This window comes from Anabrus simplex, chromosome 9 (genome assembly GCF_040414725.1).
Source record: "Anabrus simplex isolate iqAnaSimp1 chromosome 9, ASM4041472v1, whole genome shotgun sequence".
Classification (NCBI taxonomy): Eukaryota; Metazoa; Arthropoda; class Insecta; order Orthoptera; family Tettigoniidae; genus Anabrus; species Anabrus simplex.
The window spans coordinates 126,308,093-126,327,815 of NC_090273.1; the positions used below are offsets into that span (position 1 = coordinate 126,308,093).

At 39.0% G+C, this 19,723-nt stretch overlaps 1 protein-coding gene across 2 annotated transcripts in view; it reads right to left on the reverse strand.

The window, feature by feature from the left end:
- Nucleotides 1-19,723, reverse strand: part of crp (cropped) — a 238,131-nt gene that overhangs the window by 12,123 nt on the left and 206,285 nt on the right. For both annotated transcript variants that reach the window (XM_067153617.2, XM_067153618.2), the window contains exons 3-4: nt 10,618-10,771; nt 7,414-7,697 (exon numbers count right to left, since the gene is read on the reverse strand). In XM_067153617.2, coding sequence (XP_067009718.1) covers nt 7,414-7,697; nt 10,618-10,771 — 438 coding nt within the window. The remainder of the gene's footprint in view (nt 1-7,413; nt 7,698-10,617; nt 10,772-19,723) is intronic.

Genomic DNA, 19,723 nt, shown 5'->3' on the forward strand with positions numbered 1-19,723 from the left:
TAATGATGATGAGTTTAAGATCGGTATGAATATTGACTGGAATTCACCAGCTTTGATTTTGTTGGTACTTTGGGATCCCAGAGGTGTTTCCGTACTTGATTATAAAAGTGAGAGCTCATCTGCACTCTTATTTGCCACCTCCTTTGTTGCTAGCGTGTCTCGAGACACATATGTAAAGTTTTCTACACTTTCCAGTGGATGGTTTCCTGGCACGATGTACGCTGGTTGCACTTCTCTGCTTATTGCCATCACTGCTGTTTAGGGTTTGCTTATCTTGAGACTGAATTCCTGGGATTTAACCATCCATTCATTGAGTTCAACTGTACTTGTTCCTCAGTTTCTTCCCTAATACCATCAGCGAAAGCCAATGCTTTTAGTTGATCACAGTTTTTCTTGACGTTCTTCATTATGTCATCCATAATATTGATAAACAATAATGGGTGGAGATAGTACACTGCCTTGCTGGACTCCACTTTTGGTATGGAACCAGGATGAATGTCCGTCACCCAATCGCAGTGCTCATACAAGCATCTGAACTTTCCTCACCAGTCCCTCCGGAATATTCCTTTTTCTCAGGCATTCCCATGTCTTTTCTCTTAGAATACTGCCATATCCCTTCTCAACATCAAGTAAAACCATGAACAGATCTTTGCCTTTCTTCAAATTTAAAATACGGACACTGAAGATTAGTGTTGTGGACAAATTAGGCCTGAAGCCATACTGTTCCTTTTCTGACTGTGGCTCTAAGATGACTTGCAATCAGCTCTCTAAGATTTTCTGAAGAATCTTAAGCTGGTAGTTGGAGCATTTTCGGTGATATCCTTTCTTAAACGGTGGATACTGACACCCTTGCTCCAATCAGCAGGTATCTTGTCATCCTTCTAAACTGTACTGAGCACCCTGTGTAGCCACTATAAACCCTCGACTCATGCTGCTTTAATCATGTCTGTGCTGACTTCATCGATTCCTGGGGATTTACCCTGTGGCATCTTCTCAACCCTTTGAGCGCCGCGTGCTATTATGGTTTTCCTACCGCTGAGTGCCACGGCCAGTTTCCATTTTTTGCAAGCTTTTCTTTGATCACTCACAGTTCAGCTGTTACTGTAGGTAGAAACTTGAAATTTTTGTTATTATTTTACGAATATGATTGCCTATACGAATAAAGCCTTACTCAGTTCATTTATGACTATTAGTAAATATTGGGCAACGAAAACACAAAAAAAAAAAAAAATTAATTAAAAAAACAAAAGTTTAGCAATAAAATTTAAGTAGAACAAACATTTTTTTATACATTGCGAACATATTTAATGAATAGTACAACCTATTATAAAGCTATATTGAAAATTTCATTAATTTTGTACGTAAAATAAGTCCGTAGCAAAAATAATTAGTTTTCACATCCAAATGAGCCAAAAATACAAGTCTAATTACACTCGATTTGTTTATACGTCAATACTAATGAAATACGGTACAAACTTCTTTTACATACACTTACATAACATACTACAAATAATAATAATTATAATAATAATAATAATAATAATAATAATAATAATAATAATAATAATAATAGAATTCAGTACATTTTCCAAGACCTCCCAAACACACTTATGTTTTGTCAAAGACAGTAATCATTTTCACAGCAATAAATGAACAAGTAAAATATTGAGAGCAACTAGACAGAGCGGACAAGGTACACAGCGAGACTGCTAGTGTTGTTGCCACACCAAGTAAAGTGCACCAATAAATATGCCTGCTGATTGGACGGATCTACTGAAACGATGGCCTAGAAAATAAAAGAGGCGGTTTATTGCAAAAATAGTAAGTCTTGAACTAACTATATTGGGAAATTCTGAAAGGACGTTGGCATTTTTCAGATGGAAACCAAACGGTTTTTCAAAAGGATGTTGCCGCTTACAGGGTTAACGGCCGCTTCTGTTTCTGCCCGTGTAATGAGAGGTTCCTCTGAGTGTAGGTTTCAGCAGCTGGTTCTTTTGTTCTCTGATCTGCTTCTGTCCTGTTCAAAAGTGATTCCTAAGAATCTCTCTGATATCCTCTTCTTTCTTGCCGGGTTTCCATTGGGATCCTCAATTGCTTTAATAGTTTCAACTGAACTCCTTTTGTTTTTTGATCACTCTGAACTATAGTTTCATACTGCCTCTGCTGTCTTCCTCCAGCTTTTGAGTAAAGTTCTCCCTGCACTTTATCTTCTCCTCTTCTACTACTATTTTAACTCTCAGTTCCCTGGTCCGGTAAACCTGCTCGAGGTCTCTGATCTTTCCCTTGTCTCTTAACTGTTCTGGCTTGGATTTCTCTATCTTGCTCTTTTTGTGCTACGTTTCTTTCCTTTATTGTGGATCTTACTCTTTCATTCTATCCGGGTGTTTTTTCTTTATTCTCACACGTATTCTTCCCACAAACCTCTTATGCTTCTTTTACCAAGGTGTTTTGAAATCTTGTCCATTCTATCCCACTACTCTCCATTTCTAAAGGCAGTTGTCCCCTTATACGCTCCTGATAGCCTGTTTCTTTCCAATCTGTTGTAGTTACCACACTTCAATTTTGGGTAATTTCCTTGTTGTTAGCTTTGGTACATTAATGTCTTTCAGATCTGCTACAAATAAACTGTGGACGCTATTGAGAAGTCTACTTCTTTCTTTAATTGACATAGTCAATGACCATCTTGCTCTGTCCATCGCAGCTGTATTGGGTAATCTTGTGGCTGACTTACACTAGCATCAGAAAGTTTAGACTCACCCATGAATTTTCACTTACCATGAAAGATAGGGGCTATTTGTTGAAAATCAACATGGAAATACCTATGCTTTTAGAACTAACTAGTTTTATTACACATTTCACTAGATTTCCCTTTATACTGGTCATTCAAAGGGAGCTAGAAACACAACCACAACATCTTAAGCAATCACACTGCCTGTTCATCAATGTATCCACCCTTTGCTTTGATTACTGCCTTACAGACACGTGGCATTCTAGCTGTTAATTTTTCCAAAGTCTCGGTATTTATACATCCCCAGGTTTCTAACAGACATTGCCACAACCCATCCACACTGCCTGGCGCCTTTTCTTTGACTTTCCTGTCAATTTCTTCCCACAAAAGCTCAATAGGTGATCGATCGGGTGATTGAGGAGGCCAGACCATTAATTCCACTTTTCCTTCAGCTTGTTTCCTTTCCAGATACTGTTTGCACAAATGAGAGGTATGTTTAGGATCATTGTCCTGCTGTAGAACAAATCCTTCACCAATCAGCTTCATTCCAGATGGCACGGCTTTGCATGAAAAGATTCGGTGATATTGTTTCTCTACTTTCACCATATCATCAACCTGATTATTTCCAAAACATCCCCACACCATCTCATATCCTCCTCCATGCTTCACAGACTGAATTATGCAGGATTACATAACCCTTTCGCCGGGGCTGGGACGAACGTATTGGCGATGATTGGAACCAAATTTTTCAAATTTAGACTCATCCGTCCAAAGCAACCTTTTACAATTGTTCAGCGGTCCAGTTAGCATGCATTTTGGCCCATTGTAGCCTTTTCTCCTGGTGTACAGTTTTCAACAATAGTTTCCGTGCTGCTATGCGACCAAACAATCCCGCCTCAAGCAGACGATTTTTCACTGTTGTCACAGACACAGGTTGTTCTCTTGTTTTATTTATCTCTGAGCAAATATCTACTGCTGTATACTTTGAGGATTAAAATACGGTTATTTTCAATTTTAAAAGTCTTCCTTGGACGTCCACTGTGTGCTCGATCCTCATGACTACCCGTTTTCTCTCTGCGTTTCACTGCTCTGCAAACGTTGCACTCAAACTTTCTGACGCTAGTGTAAGTTAAACCAACTGTTTTCTACTACAAAACAGTTTCTTATGCAGTAGTCTAGGAGATGTTCCCCTTTTAATTCCTTCTCCCATGGCCGTGTGGACCCATCACCTTTTCATAGCCATTCCTGTCTGTCCTGAGCTGTGTGTACAGGTCCCCGACGATGATTGTCGCCTCTTCACTCTTCAGCATTACTCAACAAAATTAACTCAACTACAGCTTGCCTATGGTCTCAGTCATCATGTGGAGTAAAAATCTATATTTGACTCTATTTAAGCTCCTTGTGAATTTTGATCCAATCAGATGATAGAGAAATCAGTGAATTTTTCTATTCTTAAAAAATTCAACTACCTTAGCAGAGCTTGAACCCATGAACTTGGGATCTGGAGGCCAACACTTTAGAATTGTTTCACAGAGGAAGCTATAACTTAAGATTATCTTACAGGATACACGTGTGCCAGAACATAATCATCGATGACAAAAAGATAGCTACAACACGTAATGTAAAAGCAACAACATACCACTGGAAGTAAGAATGGAAAATTAAAATGCTTTCTACGCAATATCTGACAAAAGACTTAACCTCTATAAACATTCATTGAAATAAAAGAAAGATGTTTGCAAAATCCCAAAGAAAGTGAAACTTTTAGCTTTTCTTGACTGCTGATGTGATCATAGCTATGGGATGGGATCTTCAGTTTTACACAGAATCCATACCACAGGAACATGACTTTTCAATTTAAAAATAACTATATGTACAAATGCCTAAGATGCTTCACAATTCTCTCTCCACCTCCGTCTCTAATCATATTGCTAATCACTGAGTATCTTGAACCTGCACAAATTGCTTCCAAGATATATGTTGGCTCCAATTCACCCAATCTTCTGCAATGATGGATGCTCTTCCCTGTGACCTTTTATCAATAACCATTCCTTGGACTTCAGATGTTTCACGGTTGTTGCCATGTCATGCTGTAATGTGACCAAAGAATTGGAGTGTTCTTGGATAGTATAGGAAAGTCTATGCATGTCCAGTTCATTCCTTACTGACACATTTGCTCTCCTCTGTGTCCACGCTATCCTTGTTATTCTTTGCCAAGGCCACACTTCTCTGGCATCATTAGTCCAGGTTTCACAGCAGTATCAACGGATGGAAAATACAAAAGAATGTTCATACTCCTTGCATATTCCTCAATCACACCTAGGGATATTCCTTCTCCACTGCAGTGCATCCCAAGGCTACTCTCCTGTTCTCTCTCAGAACCGCCAGTACCATTTACAACTGAACCCAGATAAATGCATTCAAGCACAACTTCTGAATCCAACAAATAACTATTGAAACTGAAGTTGTTCCCACAACCGATTACCATTTGCTTTGTCTTGTTAGGGTGAATCTCAATATCAAGAGTTTGGGTCTCCTTGAACACACTGCAACAAGGTTGCAAGTTCTTCCTCACTGTTAGCAAACAGCAGAATTGTCATTTAAATGAAGACTGCTCAACTTCCTCTCAGCAATGGAGATTTTACCTTGCAAACCATCCAGTGAGTTGTCTTACTATGTACTCTCCACAGTTGTCAATGAGCTGTGGAGATTGTATACATCTCTATCAGACCCCTTAGACATATTACGATGAACTCTCACTCTCACACTCGCTGAGCAGCAGCCAACAGCACTTGAAATAACCCCCAAGACATGAAACAAGCACAGACAGAAACTTCTGCACGCGTTTCCATAACGCACAGTAAGAATATATTTTCTAGTCAAAGAAGTATGTAAGTATTGTGAAACTGAATTCTGTATTCTTTTCAACAAGCTATCTTATATTTGGAATTCATTCATAATAAGAATAAACAAAATTACATATCTCCTGCCACTATATGAAATAAAATATTATAATCAGTGAAATCATTCCATGATATAAAACATTCAAGTTTTAATAACAAAGAACACTTAAAGCTAAAACTTCATCACTAATGGTAATTTTACAGCGAGAATAATTTAAGAGTTTAGACTTCTGCTCGCATGCAGTGGGAATTCCCCAGCAAGTGCCATATGGCTTGTGTCAACACTGGTGAGATAAACTGCCAGCGCGCAGCTGTTTAGCACTCTTCCCTCAGTTCGCTAGAAACTATTGGGACTTTTAAGGTGTGTTGTGAGGTTATTATCACGATGGTTAAATACACTATAGAGCAAAGAATATTTTTGGTTGAGTGTTATTTGCACAAGAATAAGAAACCAGTTAAAAGGTGCCTTCGAAAATCCTGTAGACAATTTCCCGGTGCGACAGTACCGTCAAAACATTACGTGCGTCAGCTCGTTTACAACTGGTGTAGTACTGGTTCCGTAATCAATAAGAAAGAGAAGTGAAGGAGAACAACTCTCACACGGGAGAGGTTAGAAGATATACAGGCAAGACTCCAGGTCAGTTCACATAAGTCGCTTCGGAAAGTAGCTCAGGAAAGTGGTATTTCACCTTCTTCAGCACGTAATACAACAAAACTGTTACATTTACGATCTTATCGGACTCATTCAGTCCATAACATACTGTCTACAAATTTCAATGCAAAAATACGATTTTGGAATTGGCTAATGAATAGTGTCCACGACGAAGCCTGGTTTCATTCGAGTGGATATGTCAATTCACAGAACATTAGAACCTGGGATATAGACAACCCACACATTTTACAGCCGAGACCTCTGCACAATGTGAAGGTGGGTGTGTGTGGTGCGCTATCAGCGCCCAACGAATTATCGGTCTGATAATTTTTCAGGACACGATTACTTCTGACCATTATATTCACAAGATTTTGGAACCATTTTTTGCGTAACTGAAGAAGAGAAAAGGTACGGCTATTTCCAGCAGGATAGTGCAACGGCCCATACGGCGCGTAGCTCTATGCGATGGTTACGGGAAGTGTTTGATGATGATCAGATCATCAGTAGAGGCTTATGGCCCCCTTGTTCGCCTGATTTAAGCACATGTGATTTTTATCTATGTGAAAATCTTAAAGGAAAAGTTTACAGAAATAATCCTCGAACTGCAGAAGAATTAAAAATTGAAATTAGGAACATTGTGCGTTCTATTGGTGTCCATGAACTACAAGTGTGTTTCGAAATTTAATTACAAGATGTGAAGCTTGCATTACAGTGGAAGGAGATCCTATTCAGCATCGTCTGTAAATACTGGTGAGTTCAGTTTAATTTTCTAGTTGATTTACTTATTTATTACTGGTGAGTTCAGTTTAATTTCCTAGTTGATTTATTTAATTGTTTATTCATTTATTTATTTGTCCAGAGAATCTATGTAGCCAGTGAGTTCAGTTTCGTTTAGTTTCTATAGGCGTAATCATGCCGCTTCTTTGAGCCAACCATGCCTGCTTGTCATTGCAGGCACTGCGCTCGCTGTCTCCGCTTCCCAGCGCGCCTAATCCTCGGCACTCCGCTCTGAACTTTTAATTAATCACCTGTAAATCATGAATTCTAAACACATGAAGAAGACAAACATATAGGATAACTTCTCATGTACACAAAAGAAATTAAAGTTGTAGAAATCAGAATGGCTTTACCTCTTGGTGGTGGTACTGCATCTGCACTTGCTGTGTAATTTCACGAATACGTTCAGGATAGAGCTGAGACTCGAGTGAACGGACTTGATCTTCTAAATGCATTCGAAGTTTGCGTTCACGATCTAGTTGAACACGCAGCTCAATCATCTCCCGGCTATGATCGCTATCAACGTGTAGCGAAGACGTAGAGATGATGGACACAGGCTCAGGAGACATGCTACCGATACCCTCGTCCGATGACTCACTCACTGTTACTGGAACAGCTGTGAGAGGAACGACAACAGCTACAAGAAAACAAGAACAGACAAAATAAAATACTTTTCCTTCTTACAATTCAGAAAGAAATATAACCTATAGTTAATAAAAATATATACTAAAATAAATGCCACTGAAATGCTGTATAGTAATAACCATGAACAGCAGTAAAAGTAGAGGAAATGTTCTGTGGTATAGCAAAGATAAAGTCTAACAATGAACTACAACTAACTTTAAAATATTCATGGTTTAAGACAATTGTTCTGTACGAATCTAGAAAGAAGGTTAAGTACATTAATTTTAACCGAGTTCATGAATTCTCTGGACAAGTCCTATTGCGTCTAGAGGTGCAAATTACCACAGAGTTGAAAGGCAGATGCAGTCCTATGTTTTAAATAGTTTATAATACAGTAAAATCAATCTTAAACAGACCCTCTATTAAGTGGAAACAAGCCTTTAACAGATTACCCCAGTCCCATTGTAATGGTTCAAATCCCGTTACAAGATCATATCTGTATTTTTTATTATTATTATTATTATTATTATGATGCCCATATTATTATTATTATTATTATTATTATTTTATCTGTGAGATTTATATTATTGAATTATCATTATTATTCAATTCAATTCTGCAATACTTGTCGCTTGTGTGATTGTAGTTAAATGTATCCATATATACTTGTATGTAGATTAACACTCAAGACATGTACAGTAAGAATTGCTATATATCAGATGTTGGATGTGACATTGCTACATTGTGCAATACTGCTGGAGTAAATGCAGAGTCATTGCTACGTCATAGTGAGCATTTAGCGATGAGTTCAGTTTCTTTGAGTATCCCTGGCCGCTCCGGGCTATTTCACCATTATAGGTAACACTTGTCGCGAGGTGGGAGTCGATCATAGTTATTTCTGGAAAATACGTAGGTGCGTCATCCAACGTCTATAGAAGGTGGCTGTATCTTGTACCGCCAGTCATTATTCTACTGGAAGGAGAGGCACAGTTGGCCATTAAGTGAACGAAATGGAGTGGCCTCAGTCAGTCAGCGGGAGTCATTAGTTAAACGGAAGGTGAAGAGAAAAGAAGTGGATGGTGAACAGTGATGGAGTCATAGAAGGATACACTTGCAATGGAGTCATACCATACAGACTTACAAAGAAGTCGTATGATATGGAGAAGAAGCAGCCACATGGATACATCGCCAAATTAGGCGTGACACATCTACAGTAAACACCAGATCTAAGGAATACGTTGTAATTACACTCAAAGTGTTGAAGGTACAGTCAAGTGAAACAGTGAGGGATATATTTTGTATAAATTGTTAAATGTCCGGTCAAGAAGAATTCAAATTCGTGCCTAGTTTCTTTCAGTTGCAATGTCATAATTTCACATTCTCATCTGTTTTAATTGCAGCAATTTTCACTTGAAATGATTTCAAGAATATATTTTGTTCTATCAAATTAATTTAGCGTTTCATTTCTATAACAGAATTACATAACCTCAAAATTTGATGGGAAAACCGAACGCCAATGTCCTTTTCCCCAGAACTTATATGGTATGTTGTCAAAAGTAAGCTTATTACCCCACACCCTAGAGATAGTCAAGATTCTCATTCTATTATTGCTGCACTGAGTGGTAGCTGGCGCCCATCAAATAACGTATGTGTAAGTAAGCAGGTAAGAAGTAAGTGAGAGTACAAAGTTCGACGATTGTGTATTTTATTTAATGAATATTAATTTTCATATTTTCCATTTTTAATGCAGATATTTCAGATTTTTCAATTTAAATGCAGATTTATATCTTTGTAAAATTAGTAAGCGAATAAGGAACTTCTCACCATAACTTTAATATAAAATGTAATGCAAACCATTCTGGCCCACAACGGATGAATTTCATCTTATTTCAATATCAGTGTTGACAAAATATCCAATTGTCAGGTGTAAAGTTACACCTAATCAACACTTTTTACATACATGAAATTGTGCATTATTTTTATAGAATACATGTTTCATCTCTTATAGGAGATATCTTCAATTCATTGTAAAACTTTAATTAAAATCAAAAGCCTGTAATGGATTATCTCAGTCCCTTAACTTTGACATAAAATGTGATGCACCAATCTTGTAATCTATCTGAAACACGCAGTGAAGTGTAGAGCTCGGATACTGCCCCAAAAAAGGTTTTTTTTTCACATGCTAGTAAATCTACTGACAAGAGTTTTTTTTTCATTTGAAACTTTTAAATACCAACAAATGGTGCCAGAAGTTAATCCTATAATCTTAGGCACCAAAAGTCAATACCATGATCTTGAGCATAAAAGCATAACACTTCAATCAACCAAACTATGCAGCTTATCAGACAATTTTTGCTACTTGTTAGTCCTCAGTCTAGTCATACAAACTCCTAATAACATGCAGTACGGAAAGTAATGTTATAGCAGCACTATTCAGCATTTCTGTATAGAAATGAAAATAATGCCAAAGCAAAGATTAAATACTTACTAGTAGTTACTGGCAAACATAAATAGCTACTTATGTAACAAATAACAAAATGTCAATGAGCTTAAATAAATAATAATAACGTAACCTAAATTGGTGATGTTTTTCAAGAAAAGGTGGTTTGCCAGAAATTTTCTCAGAGGTACTTGAAAAGTCAATGATTTATTTTTATAAATTTTACGTCCCACTAACTGCTTTTGCGGTTTTTGGAGACATGCGTCAATGAATTATCCGATATAAGATTTTGGCACTAAATCACCATCAACTGCCTACTGACCATGCCAGTTTTCTCTGTCACAACCTTAAAAAAATAGGAACAGATCAACTAACACTAAACCAGCTGTGCCAGTCCATATGAATATTTTCTTGTGAGGAGAGTGCACTTGACCCATAGCAGTAGTCTGCTGTCTACTTAGTCTACTCCTTCATAGTTTACCGAGTTACTTACTGTTGGTGTCCAGTTTTCGCTTCTTGCTACTACTCTCGTGCTGTCCTTCATGCTGGTTCACCAGCCTCTTCAGCTGACAATTCTGGGACAACAAACTAGTCTTCTCCTGCTCCAATTGGTAAATATACTCTGCTGTCTGCTGGAGGATGGCTGCCTGCAAGACAAGACAAACAGGAAACAATAATTTTTTTAAAAGCACAAAATAAGAAGAGATGGTGCACACAGGATGGGAGAAGGAAATTCAAGTGTGCAATAAACATTACAATAATAATAATTTCGTGTGGCTATTTCTAGCCGAGTGCAGCCCTTGTAAGGCAGACCCTCCGATGAGGGTGGGCGGCATCTGCCATGTGTAGGTAACTGCGTGTTATTGTGGTGGAGGATAGTGTTATGTGTGGTGTGTGAGTTGCAGGAATGTTGGGGACAGCACAAACACCCAGGCCCCGGGCCATTGGAATTAACAGATGAAGGTTAAATTCCCCGACCCGGCCGGGAATCGAACCCGGGACCCTCTGAACCGAAGGCCAGTACGCTGACCATTCAGCCAACGAGTCGGACAACATTACAATAAATGAGGTATTTAAATGTCCCTGCATTAGAATATTCTGAGCATGTAGTACTTCAACACAATTTTCACAATTGCTCGACGAGAAATTACAGGCTCTTATTTGATTTTTAAAATGTACATTTATACTTGGAAGACCTAATCATCCCTTCCCTTCATACCTTGCACTTACATGGGTTATAAAATTAACAATTTAAAGTATAACCGGCAGAAGATAAACCAATCATAAAAAGAGTGTCTGCATAGTCTGTTCCTAATCTGGTTTGTACCAATACTCTCACTTTTCATATGTAAACAGCGCAGCTCCATCGGCTCTTGGTTACTCAATGTTTGCAATATACTGTACTCTAATGTGCACAAATGTCAAAATAAAAACATTGAACCCATAACGTTCCCCGCCTTATCAATGTTACCAAGTTTATCAGAAATTGGCACGAAATGCTAGCCAGCGATGACTATTCTAACAATATGATGAATTACAATTATTATTATTATTATTATTATTATTATTATTATTATCATGAGGTACCGGTACCTAACAATAGAGTTGGGAAGTAATTGAGTAAAAGTAATTGAATTACTTATAAGTTACCTAATATTTCAGTAAAGTTTACTTGTAATAGTTGCTTTTCACAAAATGCAATTTTTAGTCATAATTTACTACTTAAAATAAAATTTTAATGGAAGCAGAAAGCGGAAGAACCAGAACCTTCACCAATGCTCTCTATGAGGTGCTTTCGTTCACCGATATTTAACCTACTATATCAATAAAGCAGTCTAGCTTGAACTCCTATCATCGTAAACGTCCTCTATCACACCACGTGCCCGAATAATGGTACATTCGCTCTGAAATATGGAGTCGGTGTTTTTCCACCGAAGAGATGGGGCGCCTCATCAGTTGGTCGAAACGTTAACAGAACACTGAACATCTGCCGGTCAGGCTAGTAGACAGGTGGTAGATACATAGCCTGTCTTACCCACAACTGATTGAATACAGTTTCAACAACTGGGATAGGCTGATCTCATCATACAGTTATTAATAAAACAAATGCCGGGCTTAGTAGCTCAGGCAGTAGAGCGTTGGCCTTGAAAATGAAAATCCACAGCCTGTTTCCAGTTGCAGATAGGTCAGGAATAACATGAATTGTACCGACTGCCGAAGCCTGTCGCACTCCTCTGAGGCAATGATAAGGACTGATAAAATGAAATGATGTTGGAGAGTGTTGCTGCAGAGAAAGACGACGGAAAACCGGAGTACCCGGAGAAAAACCTGTCCCACCCCCGCTTTGTCCAGCACAAATCTCACATGGAGTGACCGGGATTTGAACCACGGTGACCCAGCTATGAGAAGCCGCCGCGCTGCCACCTAAGCCATGAGGCTAGCACTGGCCTTCTGAACTTGAATTGGCGGGTTGCATCCCGGCTCAGTTTGATAGTATGTGAAGGTGCTCAAATACGTCAGCCACGTATCAGTAGATTTATCGGCATTTAAAATGAATCCTACGAGACAAAATTCTGGTACCTCGGCATCGTTAATTAAAAATGCATAAACCTTGGGCAATGACGTACTTAAGAGAGATGGGAGGATATCGAGCTTAATTCTATCGTTTTACCCTTCATCCCGGAATCAGAGCTTTCTTGAATAACGACTGAAATGCTCCATGACGTCCAAATTTTGCAATATTAAGTACAATATTTAAGAAGAGAACCCATTCAATCACACCCACTCGGGGCAAGGCGAGAAAAAGAGAGAAGTTGAACGTCTCTAGTACCTCAAGTCGCCTTTGCTGGCAGCACCTAGTGTTTACAGTGCACTAAGTCTTCCAGTATATGCTAGAGCAATTTTGTTACTTTCATAGATCTGTCTCTGTCCTATCCTTGGCTTTGACAATATGAAAGTGACTGAGGTATGAGCGATGCTAGTAATGCCAATCCTTATGCAGCCAGTCCCTGCTATGAATGGTGTGAAAATGTTGCTCACAGGGTCGGCTGGTATATGCATTTCAGTGGGCTTGGCAGACTGATATGTAATAGCAACTCTGGCTCGGTGAGGAAAGCAACAGAAAACTACCGCACTCCTCATTTCCCTATTACGCCTCTTCAGTGATGCCTAGACCATCTATGACAGCTGATGCAGAGCTGTTGAGAATCCCACCAGCGGCGGCATCGCTGACGGACTGAACATACATACAGTCATAGTAAAAAGTATTCGTACACTTAATACTGAAACAAATATACTTTACTTAGTACACTTATTGTCATGTACATTTTATAACATCAACAGGTTAGCTTCCTGTACACTATGTAAAGGTATATACATCACAAAACAAAAAATTGATACATGTCTCTGTCTGTAATAGATAAATAACTGAAAATACCATGATTTCATACTCATAAAAAGTATTCGTACAGTCCGGTTTTACTTTCATTCGCCACTGATTTTAGTACATATTTAGTATTTTGTTGGCAATCCTTTTGATTTTACAATGGCCTCAAGCCGCCTAGGCATTGAATGAACTAGCTTGGAGGTGAAGGTGGGCTCAATCTTACCCCATTCTTCCAAAAGAGCCATTTTCAAAGCTGACTTTGATGAAATATTTCTTGTGCTCAGTCTCTCTTTAAGATAAGCCCACACATGTTCAATCGGATTCAGATCCGGGGATTGGGGGAGTGTTACCATATATTTGGGTGTGTGGTATAAAATCCACAATCGTGTATCAAGGGCCGTATGCTTTGGATCATTATCCTGCATAAATACATAATTACCCAGAAGTCCCATTTTTTCGGCACTAGATGCTAGATTTTTCTTCAAAATTTCAATATAGTATTTACGGTCCATCTTTCCATCTATGAATTCTAAGTTAACCTACTCCAGCTGAGCTCATGCAACCCCAAACCATTAAACAACCTCCACCATGCTTCACTGAAGGAACCAGATTTTTTTCTTAGAGTTCTGTGTTCGTTTTCCTCCACACCTTTTTGCCATGTTCTTGAAAAACAGTGAATTTACTTTCATCCGTAAATATAACTCGATCCCAGAATTCTAGAGACGCATGTTTATAGCCTGTAGCATATTGTAGTCGTTTCTTCCTATTTGCTAAAGTAATTAAAGGTTTTCGCCTGGCATTTCTACAATGATACCCATTCGTATATAAAAACTTTTGAATTGTGGAAGCACAGATATTACGTTTTAAATCCTTTCCTAGTTCAGACGTCAGTTTTGCAGCACTGATTCTAGGATTTTTCGTAACTTTCCTGAGGATTAGTCTTCTAGTTCGATCGTCTAGTTTGCATGGACGTCCACATCTACGTGCATTTTCGAAAGATTTTCTCTCACCATAGCTGTCAATAATTCCCTGAATTGTAGATCTTTGTCTCTTCACAAGTTTCGATATATCCGAGAGCGATTTACAGGAATTATGAGCCTGGATTACAATTCTTCTCTCTTCTTCTGTTGTTTCTTTCATTTTTTCGGCCCATCTTACCGATTGACTGCATCACTTGTTGTTCACAACGACTGAAGCACAACTGGCTTGGTACAAGACGTGACCTTTACTGCTTACCTGCGTTGCAAGGGATGCCATCAAGGACTTTGATGTGAAGATAAACCACCTGTACGAATACTTTTTATGCATCTATATTTCAAACTTATTGGATGATACGTTTGTTAAAACGAACATTTCTCAAGTACTGTTGTTATTTCCAGTACGTATTCATACTCATGTTTCGCGGAATACCGAAATATAGAATAGTAGTGAAATTTCTAGCAGTCTATGGACAATGCGTCAACTACAAACGATAACATTCCTTAACTTTTAAGGTGTACGTATACTTTTTCCTATGACTGTACATACATACATACATACATACATACATACATACATACATACATACATACATACAGTACACTACCTCAAAACATTGAGACAACTGAGCGTAGAAATATTAGCCTGAACCGATATTATTATAGCGCCTAACTCATAAATCTACTGTCATGAATTTCACATTGTATTCTCCAATACATGTGGGTTTTTGAAATTTTAGTTCCTGAGGTTCAGAATCCACGTAAAAGCGGAGATCCCGTGGCTATGTTTACGAAATACATGCTTGCTCCCAAAATATACCTTTTTCTTACATCTCGCTATTTGTAGATGTGCACGCTTGAATCATAAAACCTTTGAAAATAGTATTCGATACAGTACTGTATACAGAATCTATAGTCCTTGGTAAGAGGAAGAAAACTACTGACCAGCCTACTACTGGAACCTGGTGTGTTGTTCATTACGAAGTCCGCTCTGCAATAGACGAAGATTTTAGGGATCAATCGAACTAGTCTTTGCCACGATTACGTCTGCGCGCTTATTCCACATAAACAGTAAGACAATGGCTTAAAGTACTGTAAACTTGAAGTACAACCTAAGAAATCCCCGGGAAAGCAATGGTTTGTCAATGAGAAGCGTATGAATTCATGGAAAGCAACTCAAGAAAGGGGGAGACCTGCTCGGTTTCTTGCCAGCTCCTAATACAAAGCAACTTCCTGAGCGAGTAAGCGTCTCATTGTTGCGTGGCATTGCGTAATGCCTGTCTGAGCGCGGGAACAACGAACCAAAAAGACGCAGCAGCTGCTCTCAAGGCTAACTTTAGAACTCGCAATAGAGGGGATATGAGGGGAACCTTTATAACCCCCTACAAGCGAGAGAAGAAGCAAGACTCTTTTCTTCGCTCACCGCCATCTGTACCATGCAAGGAAGGGAACCAGTGGGCCTCCTGGCCCACCTGGCGTCTATAGCACGTGACCCAGTCCAGACCTTGACAGATCTCCCGAAGAACAAAGAACGGACAGCCTCCCCTCCCTACCGCCGCCTTTTTTTTTTTTTTTTTTTGCACCTTTATCTCTCTTCAGCGGGTCACCTGATGGCGCCACTAACTTAAGTTTCCTCAAATCTTCAGAATGGTCACCTCCACAGCATAAAATATTTAAATAAAACGCATTATGTCAATATTACCGAACTTAATGTAAAAACATATATCCGGGACGCTCCACAACAGCTCGAATTATTACGGACACCAGCATCGGCTGCGAAATCTAAGAAACGGTACTAAACTCCGATGGCAATTGCTGCAATGGGCACGGGGTATCTTCATCAGCAAGTGTAATTACTTGCGTGGAATTTATCAAACCAACCACCGGTTTAAAAAACAGTGTGGAAATAGGCTGACGAGATATTTGGATCGGAAAGAGCTTATAAGAGATACGCAGTCACAAACATCGCAAGTTTAAAGAAATGCGTATCAATTTTAAGAACAGGTACGGTACTTACAATGCCCTTTATAGAACCGTTCTCGTGACAAAATTTCTTTTTCAGCTTATAAAAAGAATCACAACAACCACCGCCAGCTAGTTCCTTATTACGACGACTGAACAACATTCACACGTCAGCGATCCTCGCCGTTGACGGAAACAAACACCTAAAATCGTGAATATCTTCATTATTATAACTTGCAGGGTAAAAATGTACGAGGAATTGTTGTTTCTTAGATTTCGCAGCCGATGCTGGTGTCCGTAATAATTCGAGCTGTTGTGGTGCGTCCCGGATATATGTTTTTTACATTAAGTTCGGAGATATTGACATAATGAGTTTTATTTAAATATTTTATGCTGTGGAGGTGCGCCTTTATGTTCTGCTGCCTGTAAATATTTCGTTTCCCAGCCTTTGATATAGGGAAATACTGGTTTCATTTAAAGTCTTGCTGTCCTCAATGGAATTCTCCATACTTTCAGAACAGTTAAATCACTTAGAAAACATTAGCACCACTGAACCGCGATCCCTACTGCACTACAAAAGTCAAGCAAGTGACAGGAATGTTAGCCTACCCTGCTGCTTGTTCCCATCCCCTGTCAAGTTTCCCCTCTCTTCAAGGAAGCTGGTATATGCGACTTCAACCTCTCTAGTCTCAGATGCTGAGCCTTACACCTATTTTGCAATGTGAATAAGCCTACCTTCCATCAACGAACAGGTCGAAGTTTAGTGGAAACGCTATGTAACTCCGTGTTTGAGACTGCGACCATTCCTATGTAAACGCGACTGTGCTCTACCACTTCACGTAATTTCAAGGCTGCCTAAGCAGAAAGCGCCAAAATATAACGCACGCCGCCAGCAGCAGCAGTAGTAGTAGAAGTAGTAGTACAGTAAAACGTGCTCAAAGCGGAATCGCAAGGGTCCGAGTTTCTTTCCGAATTAGACGACTTTCCGGATTGAACAGAATTATACAAAAAGATTCACAAATTGCTTACCCTGATCCATTAGTCTAGTTTTGGTGATGCATCTCTCAGTAACACAATATCTGGATGTACAGTTGCTTTTTATTACTCTCGCATAGGCCTGCACTATAACACACTCAACATATTATGTACTGTATGTAGCGTACTCATTGAAAACCGGACCATTTCTGCCTTATTCCACATGTTTAATAAAAAACTACAGTATACATATAACACATTACACACAATACTGTATTTGTCAAATTATTCCTTCTTCCACATATCTAACGAAGAAACCTGTTTCACCTTCCTTGATGTCATGTCTTTCTCAATGCAGTCTTTAGCGCTTTACAGTAGCTCAAGAAGTCACAACTAATATATCCGGCAATGTATGAAATTAAAAGTGTGATATACTGAAAGAGCGAAGACGTGTTGGTTAAAGACTGCATTGAGAAAGACATGACATCAAGGAAGGTGAAACAGGTTTCTTCGTTAGATATGTGGAAGACGGAATAATTTGACAAATACAGTATTGTGTATAATGTGTTATATGTATACTGTAGTTTTTTATTAAATATGTGGAATAAGGCAGAAATGGTCCATTTTCAATGAGTCCGCTACATGCAGTACATAATATGTTGAGTGTGTTATAGTGCAAGCCTATGCGAGAGTAATAAAAAGCAACTGTACATCCAGATATTGTGTTACTGAGATATGCATCACCAAAACTAGACTAATGGATCAGGGCTAAGCAATTTGTGAATCTTTTTGTATAATTCTGTTCAATCCGGAAAGTTGTCTAACTCGAAAAAGAAACTCGGACCCTTGCGATTCCGCTTTGAGCAAGTTTTACTGTACTACTACTACCACCACTACTACTACTACTACTACTACTACTACTACTATTGGCGGCATGCGTTATATTTTGGCGCTTTCTGCTTAGGCAGCCTTGAAAGTACGTTAAGTGGTAGAGCACAGTCGTTGCATCACCAAAACTAGACTAATGGATCGGTTGCGTCCCATTTGCGATCACAGCAAAAGTTGTCCCATTTGCGATCACTCCCATTACTGTGGAAAACAAGAATGTGAAGAAAGACCAGTTCGTGTCCATTTGCGATCACTGTAAAATTATCAGCAGCCTATCAGGGTTTTCCAACGTCCATGTAGCAGCGGGACTGCTAATTAGGGCGTACTCCACACATCCTCTCTCTTGAAGGTTTTCTGAGATAATATTACTCTATAGTTCTTAACATAGGAGCCTCCGTGGCTCAGACGTCAGCGCGTCGGTCTCTCACCGCTGGATACCGTGGTTCAAATCCCGGTCACTCCATGTGAGATTTGTGCTGCACAAAGCGGAGGCGGGACAGGTTTTTCTCCGGGTACTCCGGTTGGGTATAGTGCGCATTGGTATCACCCAAATATCACTATAAAATTCGTCACAAATGGCACATAATAATTGCTTTTACACATATCAAGTGAAAAATCCCTGGCAAATTAAGAAATATTTGATGTTTGGAGAATATTATGTATACGTACTTTACCACTTTACAAGTACATTTGGTGTTGCGCTCACAGTGACACACGTATGTCTTTTGTCTTACACTTTCAACGATTTCGTGTGTGATATCTGTGTTCACTGAAGTTCTTTGCTTTTTCTTTGCTTTCCTTTCATTGCTTCACTTGTCAAACATTATCATTTCATGAATTGTATCGCGATATGCAATATTTAATAGGCGACAAAATGGTATGGCCAATGTACATAAGAAAAATTCAGTGGACTAGTGATTTATTGGTCCAGGGATCGAGCTACTTTCGTTCGAACAGAAATAAAAATATTTATAGGTCCAGGGATCATGCTATTTTTCTGTTGACTTCCATTTTGCTGTTTGAACTGGCCTGAACTGGCCGCTCTAGTCATATGGACAAAGACAGTGAGAATCTACAGACATAGCACTCCCATTCCACGGTGCTAGCCCTGGACCTGAAGAAAGTAACATAAGACGGCACCAGCAGCGCAGTACGTCATAAAAACCAGTCCTGTCTACAAGCCTTAAGTATGTTTTCATATTTCTCAAATAACGACGATATTTCTTAATTTGCCAGGGATTTTTCACTTGATATGTGTAAAAGCAATTATTATGTTCCATTTGTGACAAATTTTACAGTGATATTTGGGTGATACCAATGCGCATCGTACCCCTAAATCACTTTGGGAGTGGCGACCCCATCGTACTAATAGCCTATATCTGTTTCATTCATTCCATTCCTGACCCGGTCAA